Source organism: Castanea sativa, chromosome 8 (assembly GCF_040712315.1).
Source record: "Castanea sativa cultivar Marrone di Chiusa Pesio chromosome 8, ASM4071231v1".
Lineage (NCBI taxonomy): Eukaryota > Viridiplantae > Streptophyta > Magnoliopsida > Fagales > Fagaceae > Castanea > Castanea sativa.
Genome location: NC_134020.1, coordinates 53,908,542 through 53,924,659, shown reverse-complemented (window position 1 = coordinate 53,924,659; position 16,118 = coordinate 53,908,542). Strand labels below are relative to the sequence as shown.

General features: G+C 31.4%; 1 protein-coding gene and 1 pseudogene across 1 annotated transcript; both read left to right on the top strand.

Annotated features, from left to right (window-relative positions):
• The first annotated feature begins 2,941 nt into the window (after positions 1–2,941).
• LOC142606657 (protein DETOXIFICATION 12-like) lies at positions 2,942–13,002 on the top strand. Its single transcript, XM_075777983.1, has 7 exons — positions 2,942–3,214; positions 10,352–10,896; positions 10,997–11,083; positions 11,230–11,286; positions 11,906–12,144; positions 12,237–12,442; positions 12,919–13,002. Exons 1-7 carry the CDS (start codon positions 2,942–2,944, stop codon positions 13,000–13,002), a joined length of 1,491 nt encoding a protein of 496 aa, XP_075634098.1.
• A 1,189-nt stretch (positions 13,003–14,191) lies between these two features.
• On the top strand, positions 14,192–16,118 carry LOC142606555 (protein DETOXIFICATION 12-like; annotated as a pseudogene).

Below are 16,118 nucleotides of genomic sequence, written 5' to 3'. Positions count from 1 at the left end.
TCTTTCCGCTTTACTTTCGTTTAATTAAGTAATTTAATTTTTAAATTTATTTAAAGTACTTGATTCCTGTTATTTTCGTTTAAAAGCAATTTTCAAATTTATGCAAATTAAGTACTCTTAACTTTATTTCGGTCTTCCTTAAACAAAAACAAAAAAAACTTTATTTCGGTCTTCCTTGAGTAGTCAAAGTACTTGATCTTTAATTGAAGTGAACAGTCAAACTGATCAGTCCATGTCTCCCACAACGATAAGTTTAAAGGGCTTCTGTTCAAATGGTTATGGGAGACATGGACGGATCAGTTTGACTGTTCACTTCAAATAAGGATCAAGTACTTTGACTACTTAAGGAAGACCGAAATATATATATATATTTTTAAATTCATATTCTTGATGTTCTTGATACGTATATCAAATTTCTTTCAAATCGGTTGTTATTTACTATTCGATCAATAAATTTATGTTTTTACACAAATTTAGATCACAAAAACTTAAAATTTTAATATTTGTTTGATAACAAAGTAATTGATCTTTGATTTTCTTGAAATTTTGCAAGCATGAATGATATAATAAGAACATGCAATTTAACAGTTAGATTTTCAAAATTTACATTCAATGTAAAAATATATGATAAGTTTGAAATGTTTCTCTCCAAACTAGTTTTGAGAGAAACTTTGTTCTTGATAGAATCATCATCGCCAAACTACAATACCTATGGCCTCCCAGATAAAATCTCATCTTTAGGGTCCGTTTGGTTGAAGGAATGAAAAAGTGGGAGAATGTAAAATATTTAGTTTTTCTTCTTGTGTGTTCAGTTGGAGGAGTGGAAAAGTGGGAGGGTGGAAAACTTTTTTGTTTGGTTGGAGAGAAAAAGGAAATGATGGAAAATGTAATTTATATAAATAGACTATTATATCCTTGTTACATAATATGTAAGAAATCGATTTATTTGTACTCATTACATAATATAAAATTTATCACATCATATATATAAATTTTTATTATTATTTTTATTATTATAATGTAAAAAAAAGAGAATGTTGAATAGGGCCATGTTGAAAAAAAAAAGAATGTTAGGTCACGCTGTGAAAAAAAAAAAAGAAAAAAAAAGATTTGAAAAAAAAAAAAGGAACGTCAGGTCACGTTGTGGAAAAAAAAAAAAAGTCAAGGCATGTTGTGGAAAAAAAAAATGTTAGGTCATGATGAAAAAAAAAACATTGAAAAATGGAAAGAGGACATTTTTGTAAAAGTGCTACCATAGCACTTTTCTTTCTAGATTTTCCTTCCGATTTGGAAGGAAAAAAAATGTGGGCAGGAGAGAAAACTTTCTCCTAGATTTTCTCTCTCTTCTATTTTCTTTTCCCAAACGAATAGTGAAAAACAGTATTTTCTACTATAGTTTCCTCTTTATTTTCCATCATCTCTGTTTTCCACCCAAACGGACGAGCCCTTAATGTTGATGAATGCCCTGAATTTTTCCTAGTCGATTTTTTTTTTGTTTTTTTGTTTCAACACTTTATACATTATTTTAAAAACAAGGTTATGTTAACGGTGTCTTTCGGATAATTTTTAATAAATCTAATTTTATAGGAAATACAAAAAATTGTTAAAAAAATTAATTATTTTATTATTTTACAATAAAATTAATTATTTTAATATCAAGGAAGACGATTTCGTATCACACTGGCCGGTACCACTGGAATATTCCGTTCCCATATCTTAACCAGTATTGAAATAAGGCTGAATTGTACCGCTCCAAATACCGGGGTATACCGGCTCATTTCGGCTGTTCTGTTCTGGCGGATTTCAGAGCTTTTCTTAAAAAAAAACTTTATACTTACAGCAATTAGTGGCCATCATTGAAGCATCGGCTTGCCAGATCATCAACAAAATCATTTTCTTCTTCGTTTTAGCCACTTAGATCTTCTTTTAAGCCACTGTAATCTCCCTTCGTCTCCGCTTGTATTCTTTCTCAACACACTACACAGGCTATCAATGTTTTACGTTTTACTTTAAGGTTGTACTTGTACTAGTGAAGTTGTGGGCTGCTCACCTCATTTTCGGTTTCTCCACCAAAAGCTTAAAAGAGTTTTATTTTATTTGCCTTTTCCAAACCCACGTGACTCCTTGGTTTTTATCTCTTCTCTTTAATACTTATTATGTTTTTTTTTTTTTTTTTTTTTTTTTTTTTTTTTTTTTTTTTTTTTTTGGGCTGAATGCTTATTTTGCTCTTTCAAATTTTCAATTACTTTTTTTTTTTGGTCAATTGCTAAGATGGGCAAGTGTCAACTCCTAGTGGCATTTAGTTTTAATTTACTCTACTTAATAAATTACATGGGCCATAAATAGAAATTTAGGACTGTTTGGTGAATAAGTTATAACACACTTACACACATTTTAAACAACCTTATACATATTTCAACACACTTTTTTATCTACATATATATAAAAAATACTCAAACAACATAACTTAAATTACTCTTCCAAACACCTCCTTAGCTATTGTTAAAATGTGTTAACAAATTCTATAAGTCCTAAACAACATAAAAGGTATACGCTCTAAGAAAATTATTATTATTATTAGCAGTATTTTCGAAACGGTACACTGGTACAGTATTTCGTTCCAATAATCAAACCAAAACGGCCTTGAATATGGTATTGACCTCCTTGTTTAATATACTCATTATAAAAAACTGAAATTCATCATCAAAATTCATTTAAAAAAAAAAGAAAAAGGAATTCAAACCTCATGCAAACTTTTGCAACGTGGTTCATTCATTCTACACAAATGTTACAATTTCGTTGACGCCTTTTCTCTTTACACACTCAAAAAAAAAAAAATCTAAGGCATATATAGGTCTAGCCCATGAAATGAAATACCGAAAGTCCAAAACGCATCTCTATCCTATCCTGTTCCACATTTGAGCGAGTGAGGTGGCTGAGAATGAGTTTTAACAGAGACACAGAGAAAGGCATGGAAGAGAGTGTATTAGCAGAAGAGAAAAGAAAATCAGAAACTCCATCTCTAACATGGGTTACTTTCAGTGGGGAGCTCAAGAGGTTGGGACTCTTGGCTGGTCCTATGGTAGCGGTGATTCTATCACAGTACATGTTGCAGGTCATTTCAATAATGATGGTGGGTCATCTGGGTGAACTTGCTCTCTCTAGCACTGCTATAGCCATCTCTCTTTCTGGAGTCACCGGCTTCAGTTTTCTTGTAAGCCTTTGTTATTTATTTTTTTGTTTCTTTTTTGCCATTTGAAAAGATATCAGATTTTTCTTATCAATAAAATTGTGACAACATTTATAATTTTAAATAATGGACCACACTATTTAATTTTGGAAATAAAATCTTAATCGTAAAAATGGATGAAATTGAGATCGAAAGAAATCAAATAATGGAAGAAAATTATTGTATATTTTTAAAAGTATACAGTGTGATCACGCCTCATTTTATATAATACAGAAATGCTTAAGTCTATAATATATAATAAGAAGAGAAATGATATGTCTACAACATTTTTACAACATTTTTACAACAAATCTTAAGTGGCAGGTTGTTACTGGTTGTTATTGTTGGGGCAAAAAAGTAATTTTAGTGTTAAGTTCAAATTTGAACCAATAATAACTAACCACCTATGATTTGTTGTGAAAATATTGTAAAAATGTTGTGGACGTAGCACCTCTCTAATAAGAATCATAAAAATATGCAATCAATTGTATGATAGAGTAATTATTGGAAATATTATGTGATTGCTTACTTGGAGGGATTATTACAATAATGGTTGACAAGGACTAGATTTGGTACGATGGGAGCTAGTGATTGTCAGGATTTCGGAGGATAAGGGTTTAGATTAGGTCCAGTGTTCTAGTACACTAGGTCTGATTGGATGGTAATACGTGTCCAAAAATAGATACATGTTACAATCCTAACGGGTCCAATGTCCACCCAAACCTCCCCGGAGGATAATGTGCAACTATTTCCTTAGAACATCTCAATATTAAATATATGGTTGGCTAGAGTCAGATATGGTAAAAATGGGATTGACAAGATTTTGTATCTTTGCCTTGATTTCCATTAGTAAAGATGACTAGAGATAGAAAGGACCATGTTCTATATAAATTCTTTAAATTTTTTTTTTGGTAAAATGCAAAACTGATCCTCTAAGTTTCTTTAATTTTCATTTCAGTCCTCTAACTTTGTTTTTGTTCATCTTAGTCCTCTAACTTTCATGTTTATTCAATTAAAGTTTTTTCATCAACTTTTGTTATACATTGTGGTTAATTTTTCAATTTAAAATTTTTTCTTCAAATTTTTTTTAAATTAAGAAAATTAAATTAATGATTGAAAAATATTTTCCAGATTTTTTTTTCCAAAAAATTTTAACAAAAGTTAACGAAAATGCCTTAATTAAATAAGTCTAAAACTTAAAGGACTAAAATGAACGAAAGTAAAGTTAAAAGACTTAAATAAAATCTGAAGAAAGTTAGAGAGTCAGTTTTACATTTTAGCAATTTTTTTTAATTTGTAAAAATGTTAAACTCAACTTAAAAAAAAGGGTTTAAGTTATACCTAGTGTAATTTCTATGGAGTTATACTTTTTATACACTGTAGATTTATGATAGATTCAATAGTAAAAGGTCAACTACCATATCATTTAACTTAATTTAAGATAATTCTTTTCTCTCTCCTCATTTAATGCTATATAGGTATAAGGAAAGTGATATTCATGGAGAAAAAAACCGACTAATAATAGAAGTGTAGAAAGTGGGAGGAAGTAGGAGAAATTGCAAAGAAAAAAGAAAGAAAGATTTAATTAGGAGAGAGAAAAAGAGACACAATAAATTAATAAGGAGAGAGATGATGAGGAGACTATTAATAAGATAAGTATTTAATGTTGTAATGGATAATAGTATAAATTATCATTAGACTTTTGGTAATTTACACCTTATTAATTAGATAAGTATTTATTGTTGTAATGGATAATTAGAGAAATGCTCCGTCTACATATTTTCATAACAAATTCTAAATGGTAGGTTATTATTGGTTGCTATAGATAGATAAAAAAATAATTTAAGTTTTGAATTCAAATTAAAATCAATAACAATTTTACACCTATAATTTGTTGTAAAAATGTTGTGGACATAACACCTCTTTTTAAGAGTAATGCTATACTCACAAACTCTTTTACAACATTTTTACAAATTGTTTTTGGTAGCAAATTTCTATTGGTTCGCATACGAGCCCACAACTCATATAATTTTTTTTTACTTATCAGTAGCCACTTATCACATTAGTAATTTAAAAAAAAGTTTGTAACTCTCGCATTTTCCTTATTTTAGTGACCATAATAAAATTTATAGATCTAAAATCTAAAACAAAATATAAAAAAAAAATCTCAACAATAAAAATTACCAATAGTAAAACTAAAAAAAAAATTAAGCTCAATCAATCAATTTGATCCAAAATAAACAACTTTGCCCTTTAAAAAAATTCTATACAAAAATAATTTTTTTTTTTACCCACAAAAAAAAAAAAAATCTCAAAAGCTAAGTAGTAGTAGAGTCAGAGGTTAAAACCGTTGTATATAGCCAATAGTACAACCACCTCCCCTAATTCAAAGTTTTGGCTTTGTCCCTGCAAAAGGCGTAGCCATGATATTTTATTTGGGGGGCTGAATTATATATCCATAAGTCAGTCATAACTCACACATATGTTATATACAAAAAAGAAGTGCTACATTTTACAATATTTATACAATAAATTCTAGGTGGTAAATTATTACTAGTTCTAATTTGAACCCACCACTGGAATTAACAGTCATTAACAGCCTAACATTTAGAATTTTTTTTTAGAACAGTAATACTTATTAGAACACAGACAAAAATAGTAATATTAGTATTTTAAACCAGATTTATTATACATTATATAACCAGAGTACAACTACATAGGTTACCTTTGAAGTTGTAGACTAGGGTTATAAACAGCGAACACTAGATACACACAACCAATGTGGGATAAACAGCTCTACTATTGTGGACATAACATTTAGAATGTGAGGTTATAAACAACCTAACATTTAGAATTTGTTGTGAAAATATTGTGGACATAACATTTCTCTATACAAAATAATCAAAGAAATTTAATAATCTTTCTAAACTCAAATCATTGTACAAAAATGACTAATTTGCTATAAACATGAACCAAAAAAAAAAAAAAAGATTTAGCTTCTCCTATAAAAGTTATGTTCGACGCTAATCTTTCATAGAATAAAAAATTCACCAATAATAAATCTCTATTGTAACATAAATTCTCTTCTAGAAAAAGAAATCAAAAGGAAATTCAATGTTAGCACAACTTATCAATCACCTAAATCCAAAAGTAAAAGATAAAATCGGCTAGAGAAAAAGAATGAGATGATGAGAGAAAAAAAAAAAATCAAATTTGTTGGGAGTATAAAACCCTCAGTGCATTGTGCACAATGCGCATCAAAATTGAACACACAAAAAATACATAGCACTTTTGCTAGAAGGGTGTGTTTTATTTGCGTGGGGTCTACATAAAAACTAATAGTGGAGTACTTCTATTAAATTTTAGGGGGGGGGGGGGTGGTTCAAAGCTATACGTGCCTCTACCTTTGGAAAACTCTTATATGTTACGGGTGCATATTATCTCTCTCTCACAAGGGGTGGACCCCACCCTTTTGGGAGAGAGAGGTTACATGTTACGAGTGCATATTACCTCTCTCTCTCACAAGGGGTGGACCCCACCCTTTTGGGAGAGAGAGGTTACATGCACCCGTGGGGTCCACCTTCGTGTGAGAGAGAGGTAACATGCACCCGTAACATATAATAACTTCTTTTGCCTTTGACCAGGTATAACTCGAATACATCTGTGAAAAAATTAAACTTATTATTATTATTAGTGTTATGAATAATCAATTTGAGATATTTTACATGATTTGATAGTGTGCATCGGTTATCGAATAAAGCAGCTGTTAATACACTATATGAAAAAATTTGGTTACAATTGCTAGAAATCAACACCACATCTCTCCATCTAGAAAATAATCTCTCATTTCAGAATTTTCTCTCTTGCTCACACCGGAAATATCTACAAAACATTTCTCATACTTCCTCTGTAACCTCTGTAAGCTTCCCTAGACAATTAACTTTCAGCCGCAATTTGCCTAAAGTTCTATAAGCTGTATTGTGAAAGAAATAAGAAAATGGGAGAAGCACAAAAACCGGAAACTTGTAGAATAGGGACTGTACTGACAGAAATTAAGTTTATTTCGATCAGTTTCATTTATCTCAAATGATCAAGATGCACATCTCGACCGATTGAGATTCATGCTAGATTTCAAATCTTGCTTTACTCTCAGTCGTTGGATCTAAGGTTTTAATGGATTTTAAGTATATATAAATAAAAACTTTAGAGCATGTTTTTACACATTCAAAAGGGTAGTGTTATATACACAGATCTGGAGATTTTCCATACCCTTTTGAAGTTACAACTAGAGATCTTGTGCAAACAATAGATCTAATCATAAAACAAAGTTGTTGCATTTAGTCAATCACAGTTGTTGATCTAAATCTTTGAGTGGAGATCTCAAAGTCACAAATTGGAGGATTTGTATTGTTGATCCAAATCTTTGACTAGATATCTCAAAGTCACAAACTAGAGTTTGTGTAACAGTTTTACAATAGAAGGGTCTGTGAATTTGGAGTTACGTGTGATCACGCCAGTAAGTATTACATGAGATAGCAGTCAAGGGCGGCATTATGCATGATTCAGGGTGGTCACAGGACCACCCTAAACTTAGAAAAAATTAAATTTTATACCTTATAAAAATAATAATTTTTAAATAAATATGGGTTCTTGACTCCCTAGAGAAAAAAACTTGACCACCCTAAAAAAAACACTTGAATATCCTAAATAAAAATTTGAGTCCATTTAAACTAAAATTTGACAAAAAAATTATGAAAAATGCTACATTCACAATATTTTCACAGCAAATCTTAAGTGATAAGTTGTTACTGATGAACAAAAAAACAATTTCAGTGATATGTAATTTAGGACCAATAACAATTTTCAATTAAAATTTTTTGTAAAAAATTTTGTGGACATAGCATTTCTCAAAATTTATCAAACAAATAAATTAGCCTAAAAGCTCAAATCAAATATTAATTGTAATATTTAAATTGTTTTTTTTCAAAAGACTTAATTTAAAATTGCTATTTTTTTATATAAAAAAAATTCATATTTTCCAATAGCTTGTTGGTTAGTGCTTGCTTTAGTCTTTAGTTGAATTTATGCGATGCATCTTTTTTTATTATTATTATTATACAAGATAAAAATTCTACTATAGTTTAATCTAAGTGTATATATGTGCGATACGTCTTGAACATACATATATGCACTAAAATAATATCTCAGTACTTTATTGAACATTATTAATGTGACGGTTTAAAGCCTAAGTTGAATATTTTGAATGAATTCATAGTTTACCATTTATTCTTTTGTTAGCACTATTGACAAAATTCTTATAAGAAAATCACCTTTATTGCAAAATTTATCTTCTAAGCAAATTCATATTCACTTGAATAATCTTCTTTCAGATCTTAGGCTATGAGAAAATGTCTTATCTTTTCATCATAATGATAAGGAGAAAATTAAAAGAGAATATTTACAAAGATATTCTTGTCAACCTCTTAACCATGATTGCCCTAAAAAAGAAAATAGTGGAGCATTGCATTGATTTAATCCTGATTAGTTTAAAGAATACAAAATATTGGTTGGAACATATCATAAAAAAAGATGATGCATTTTGTTTATATTGTTACTTATTTAGGCAAGATTTTGGTAATTGAATGAGAGAGTAGTAGTTAATTTAATGATTACTTGATTGTGTGTATTGAAAAATATGTAACTGATAGCATTAATAATGAAGCTATTATACTACAATTTCAAATATGAAAAACTCATAGAATGAAATTTTAAAACTTCATGTATTTGAGTTTTTATTTTTATTTTTTTATGTCAATATATTCAAGTTTTATTTTTATTAAATTCTGTTTAATTTAAGTTTCTTAATGACCACCCTTAAAAAAATTCTTAGAGCTGCAATTGGTAGCAGTAGATTTAAGGTTAAGTCTATTGTATAAACTTCGATTTTATTAGTGAAATCTTGCCTTGAGAATTGTTTAGGTTAAATCCACCCAAATTTTTTACTTTGAAACCACAGTTTCAAAAGTTTTCCTAGGTCATTATTTTTGGTATTCATGTGATATGTGCTTGTTTGATCTTTAATTGATTCAAATCTATTGCATAATTAATTTAATTAATTATTTTATCTGAGATAGTTGGGGTCTGAAACCTAATAGTTTTTAGTCCCACTTCCTCTTGCCTGGTTTGCATAAATAATTGTTGTAGACTAGTTACTATCTTCAATAAATGGATGTCTTTTCAACATGGACTGGACGACGGGTAGAGTTGGAGATAGGTGAGTAATGCTTAGTTACTCGGGGGAGTGAGTATTGTTAGTTACTTATAGAACGAGTTTCTTTAAAAGATTATCAACAACAACAAAAAAAATGTTTCTTGACAATTGAATTCACAAATTTTTACTGATTTTTATATGAATATGCTTTAGTGATATTATTTTATCTACTAATATTATTTTAACAATTGTGTCTTTCGTGGATCTAAACTTATTGCGGGAAAATTTGCAGTGTTTCATTATTTAGTATCAATTTCATGATGTTAGACACTGTGCATTAGTTTTATGAATAGAAAATATGAATTCATATGTGACATGAGATTAACGAGGCCACACTGAAAATCTCCTTATCCCATTAAGAAAAAAAAGTTTCATGACGTTACATGATTGAATTTAATGTGCACGATAGGAGTCTAGTGACCGATGAAATAAAATCCCATTCCTAATAATTATAATTGCCAGCCTTCTCCTTTGCAGTGGTACCTTACCCTGAACCAGTGACCCACAAGAAGCTTTATGCTTTTGTTTAACACTAACCCAACAATAAGGGGAGAAGACAGCAGTAGATAGAAACTAGAAAGGGATGAAATGGTTAATTCATCATGTTTGGATTTTAAAAAGAAGATGGGAAATGATTTGAGGAGAATTAAAATGATATCTTATTTTAACTCCTCCCCAAAAACTTTTTTCTTGGGAATCCCACAACAACTTGTTTTTAGTTCTTCAAATTGGGACAATTTCAACAAATGGAGGAATGTGACTAAAAGGATTTTCTATTCAGATCAACAGAACTTGAACTTATTTATTTTAAAGAACTAATTGGATTTTCTATTATGCATGTGTGACAACAGTTAGGAATGGCAAGTGCACTGGAAACTCTATGTGGGCAAGCTTATGGAGCTCAGCAATATCAGAAAATTGGTGTTCAGACTTACACTGCTATATTTTCTCTCATCCTAGTCTGTCTTCCTCTATCTTGGATATGGATCAACACAGAAAAGTTACTAAATTTTATAGGCCAAGACCCTCTAATTTCTCATGAAGCTGGAAAATTCACAACTATGCTTGTTCCTGCACTCTTTGCACATGCAACTCTTCAACCGCTCGTTAGATACTTTCTGACACAGAGTCTGGTCATGCCAATGCTTATAGGCTCTTTTGCCACCCTATGTTTTCACATACCTTTATGTTGGGCTTTAGTATTCAAGTCTGGAATGGAAAACCTAGGAGCAGCTTTAGCTCTTAGTATTTCATATTGGTTTAATGTGATTTTGCTTGCATTATACATGAAGTACTCTCCTGCTTGCGCAAAAGCCCATGCTCCAATTTCTATGGAGCTCTTTGAAGGAATTGGGGAGTTTTTTCGCTTTGCTATCCCTTCTGCTATAATGGTTTGGTAATTGTTTCCATTTGCTCCCATTGTAAAGAATTGAGTGTATATGTTCATATTAATTATTGTTTTTGTTTGATGTTTTTATTCGTTTTGATGATTGCAGCCTTGAGTGGTGGTCTTTTGAGCTTCTTGTACTATTGTCTGGGCTTTTACCCAATCCAGAACTTGAAACTTCAGTTCTTTCTGTATGGTAAGTTTTCTTGTAGCATTTCATATCAAGAACACTATGGATCTTCTACAAATTAATCAGAATTTTTCTTTGATTTATATGCACTAATGAGATCCATTCCTCCAAAGAATCTGAATATTTAATTTATTGTTAACTTTTCTTGACAGTCTCAGTACCAGCACTACACTCTATACAATACCTTACGGATTTGGTTCTGCTGCAAGGTTTGCTCAATCAAATATATTTAAACATACATATAAAGACATTTATAGCTAATATTACTGCCGTTTATTGTGGTAAATGCAGGAGCTATGATACTACTTGTGTAATAACATTAAGAATGTGAACAAATTTCAATAAAAACATATAAATCAATTGGCACACACAATGAACACTAGAATTTATGTAGTTCTACAAATAGCCTAACTCCATGGAGAGAGATCAAATCCACTATAGTTAATAAGAAATACGACTATCAATCTCTCTTACATAGCTTTCTCACAAATGGAATTCCTTTCAACCCCAAGAAAACTATCAAACTATTCTTATTCTAAGAAACTTCTCCTTTTCCCATACAAGAGGATCCTTGGGCCAAGACCAACAAATCATTTAATGTATTGTCGATCTATAATCATTCACATCCTATTTTTTGATGGACGAAAAATATCAATTACTTATTTGTCAAGAAATACATTAGTTAGTTAGGTTTTTTTTTTTTTTTTTTATACAAGGATTAGACTTTTCATTCACACAAAGAAAACCACAATTGATTTAAAAATTAGGAATTTGGAGCTGTTAAAATTTCATATCTCTAAGAATGTTTTCTCTTTCTTTTTGGTTTAGTACTAGAGTTTCAAATGAGTTAGGAGCTGGGAGCCCACAAGTTGTTCGTGTAGTTGTCTTTGCTGTGTTGTTTCTTGCACTCATGGAGAGCAGTTTAGTAAGCACAATCCTTCTTGCAAGCCGGCGAGTTTTTGGTTATGCTTTTAGCAATGAGAAGGAAGTTGTGGATTATGTCACAACCATGGCTCCTCAGATTTCTTTATCGGTTTTATTGGACAGCTTACAAGGGGTCCTTTCAGGTTGAAAATTTCTCTTTTTTGCCAATGAGTGCTTTCTATTCATAATATAAGTTTTTGCATATAGTTCAATCTAGTTATTGTTAACTCATCAGGTATTGCTAGAGGATCTGGGCGGCAGCATATAGGGGCTTATGTCAACTTGGGGGCATTCTATCTTTGTGGAATTCCAGTTGCTATAGTATTGGGTTTCTTGGCAAAGTTAAGAGGAAGGGGCCTTTGGATTGGAATACAAGCTGGTTCTTTTGTTCAGACGCTTATGCTCTCTATTATAACAAGTTGTACAAATTGGGAGAAACAGGTCTATCCTCCAATTCTATCTCTTGATCCTTTTATTCCTAGTCTAGCTTGGAATTCCCATTTCCTTCGCTTGGTTGCCAAGACACTAGGAGGAAGGATTTTCCGATAACCGTTGTGATCCGAAATGCTTATCAAATTCCCATATTTGTTCCCTTTTTTCCATTTCTTTGGATTTTCATCTATCCACTTGGCAATTGATACCAGAGAACCTCCCCAAATAAATGTTATTAAGGAGAACGTTAGATTTTCCATTTAAATTTAAAAACATAGTTTCACTGTATATAATTATGCTCGGAAAAAATAATGCAATTTGTCTTTCGTTGGTTAATGCAACCATATGCTTAAATTTAGTTGAAAAATCTAATGTATTGCATTTAAGAAATTGTACCTAAGTTTTTTCTTAATATTTGCCATGAATTTTACTCGTAGTGTTCCTTTTTTAAGGGGTAATTTCTTTTGACTTTCTTGATATTTCAGGCAAGCATGGCAAGGGAGAGGATACTTAAAAGGAAACTTCCAATAGATAATGATGTGAATGAGCAGAGAACCAAGGTAAGCTAAATTTTCTTTGATGTCAGCACCACCCATATAAATAATGTTGGTCAGGAAGTTACCTTATTGAGAAGGAAATTCCAGCTGTGTTAAAATTGTAAGTGCTATGTCTGCAGCACAAGTGGAAGCTAAGGGAACAAGTGATGCAACTGAAGTTAATCTCTAGAAGTGGCCGAAGATAAAGCAGCTGAAGATAAATGCCTCAAATGTTTCGTATTTGAATCAAGTGATAGTCGTTGTTGATGTATTTAAACTATGAGCCATTGAATAAGAGGCAAGTTGATATTTGACGGGATAGATTTCTTGGGTGCCATAGTAAGGAAAACTAAGGAAAAAGGAAGCAACACACGCGCTCGGAAACGAGAATAGAAAGGAAGAGTAACGCATGCGAATGCATGAGCATGTGACATGTAAAATTAAAAGCATCATGAGCAAAAATCCATCCATACTACTGCACTCACAAGTTATTGAAGCACACAGCCTAGAAATTGCATGAAAACTAATGTACAATAGAATGAAATACATGGCTATGTGATAGCAAAACAACAACACCCAAACCCATAATTTTATCACAAAAAAAAAGACCCCAAAATTTCCAAAGAAATTCAAAAACCTAGATCTAAATGCATGAAATTCGTGAGAAATGAAGAAAAGATGAGATTTAGACCACTTACCAATGAAATGAAGCTCAACCATGTGTTTATAAGCTTTTTGGTATCTTTCTTTTGCAAGTCGGTTTTCAAAAGCCAGTTCTACTTATGAGTTTGTAACATTTGGTATTAGAGCCAACCACCACGTTGAATAATCGGACGTAGCTCATTGAGTATAAGATAAAATGAGTTGTAGCTTTGTGGTTGGATATTTTTAATTCTTCAAACTGGGACAATTTCAACAAATGGAGGAATGTGACTAAGAATATGCTGCTACAATTCCATACATTGCTTTACTTGTGATTTGGATGACAATTATGAATACATGCAGAGAAAAATCATTTGGTTGGAATGCAAGTGAAATTTAAAAATTATTTTCTCACGAACAAATGGCAGTAATACGCTATAAAAAAAATGGTGGATGATTGTAGTTTATTTTTCTAAAAACGAAGTAACATTAAATTTGTTTAGCTCGTTATTGAGATCAACAGAACTTGAACTTATTTATTTTAAAGAACTAAGTGGATTTTCTATTTTGTATGTGCAAAATGGCAAGTGCACTGGAAACTCTATGTGGGCAAGCTTATGGAGCTCAGCAATATCGAAAATTGGTGTTCAGACTTATACTGCTATATTTTCTCTGATGCTAGTCTGTCTTCCTCTATCTTTGATATGTATCTATATGGAAAAGTTACTAAGATTTATAGGCCAAGACCCTCTAATTTTTCATGAAGCTGGAAAATTTACAACTATGCTTGTTCCTGCACTCTTTCCACATGCAACTCTTCAACCACTCGTTAGATACTTTCTGACACAAAGTCTGATAATGCCAATGCTTATAAGCTCTTTTGCCACCCTATGTTTTCACATACCTTTATGTTGGGCTTTAGTATTCAAGTCTGGAATGGAAAACCTAGGAGCAGCTTTAGCTCTTAGTATTTCATATTGGTTTAATGTGATTTGCTTGCATTATACATGAAATACTCTCCTGCTTGCGCAAAAACCCAAGCTCCAATTTCTAGGGAGCTCTTTGAAGGAATTGGGGAGTTTTTTCGCTTTGCTATCCCTTCTGCTATAATGGTCTGGTAATTGTTTCCATTTGCTCCAATTGTAAAGAATTGAGTGTGTATGTTCATATATATTATTGTTTTTCTTTGATGTCTTTATTCATTTTGATGATTGCAGCCTTGAGTGGTGGTCTTTTGAGCTTCTTGTACTATTGTCTGGGCATTTACCCAATCCAGAACTTGAAACTTCAGTTCTTTCTGTATGGTAAGTTTTCTTGTAACATTTCATCTCAAGAACACTATGGATTTACTACAAATGAATCAGAATTTTTTCTTTGATCTATTGCACTAAAGAATCTGAATATTTAATTTATTGCTAACTTTTTTGTGACAGTCTCAGTACCAGCACAACACTCTATACAATACCTTATGGATTTGGTTCTGCTGCAAGGTTTGCTCAATCAAATATATTTCTACATACATATAAAGACATTTATAACTCATGTTACTGCCGTTTGTTTTAGTAAGTGCAGGAGCTATGAGACTACTTGTTGTGTAATAACATTTAAGAATGTGAACAAATATCAATAAAGACATATAAATCAACTGGCCAGTGAATTGTTTAATGTATTGTCTATCTATAATCATTCACATCCTATTCTTTGATGGACAACAAATACCAATTACGTATTTGACAAGAATACATTAATATTTTTTTTTTTACTATTAGACTTTTCATTCACACAAAGAAAACCACAATAAGTTAATAATTAGGAATTTGAGACAATTTTGAGCCGTTAAAATTTCATCTCTAAGAATGTTTTCTCTTTCTTTTTGGTTTAGTACTAGAGTTTCAAATGAATTAGGAGATGGGAACCCACAAGTTGCTCGTGTAGTTGTCTTTGCTGTGTTGTTTCTCGCAGTCATAGAGAGCAGTTTAGTAAGCACAATCCTTCTTGCACGCCGTCAACTTTTTGGTTACACTTTTAGCAATGAGAAGGAAGTTGTGGATTATGTCACAACCATGGCTCCTCTGATTTCTTTATCTGTTTTATTGGACAGCTTACAAGGGGTCCTTTCAGGTTGAAAATATCTCTTTTTTGCCATTGAGTAATTTCTATTCATAATATAAGTTTTTGCATGGTTCAACCTAGTGATTGTTAACTCAGGTATTGCTAGAGGATCTGGGTGGCAGCATATAGGGGCTTATGTCAACTTGGGGGCATTCTATCTTTGTGGAATTCCAGTTGCTGCAGTATAGAGTTTCTTGTCAAAGTTAAGAGGAAGGGGCCTTTGGATTGGAATACAAACTGGTTCTTTTGTTCAGATAGTATTGCTCTCTATTATTACAAGCTGTACAAATTGGGAAAAACAGGTCTATCCTCCACTTCTATCTCTTGATCCTTTTATACCTAGTCTAGCTTGGGATTCCATTTTCCTTTGCTTGGTTGCCAATGTACGTTTTTAG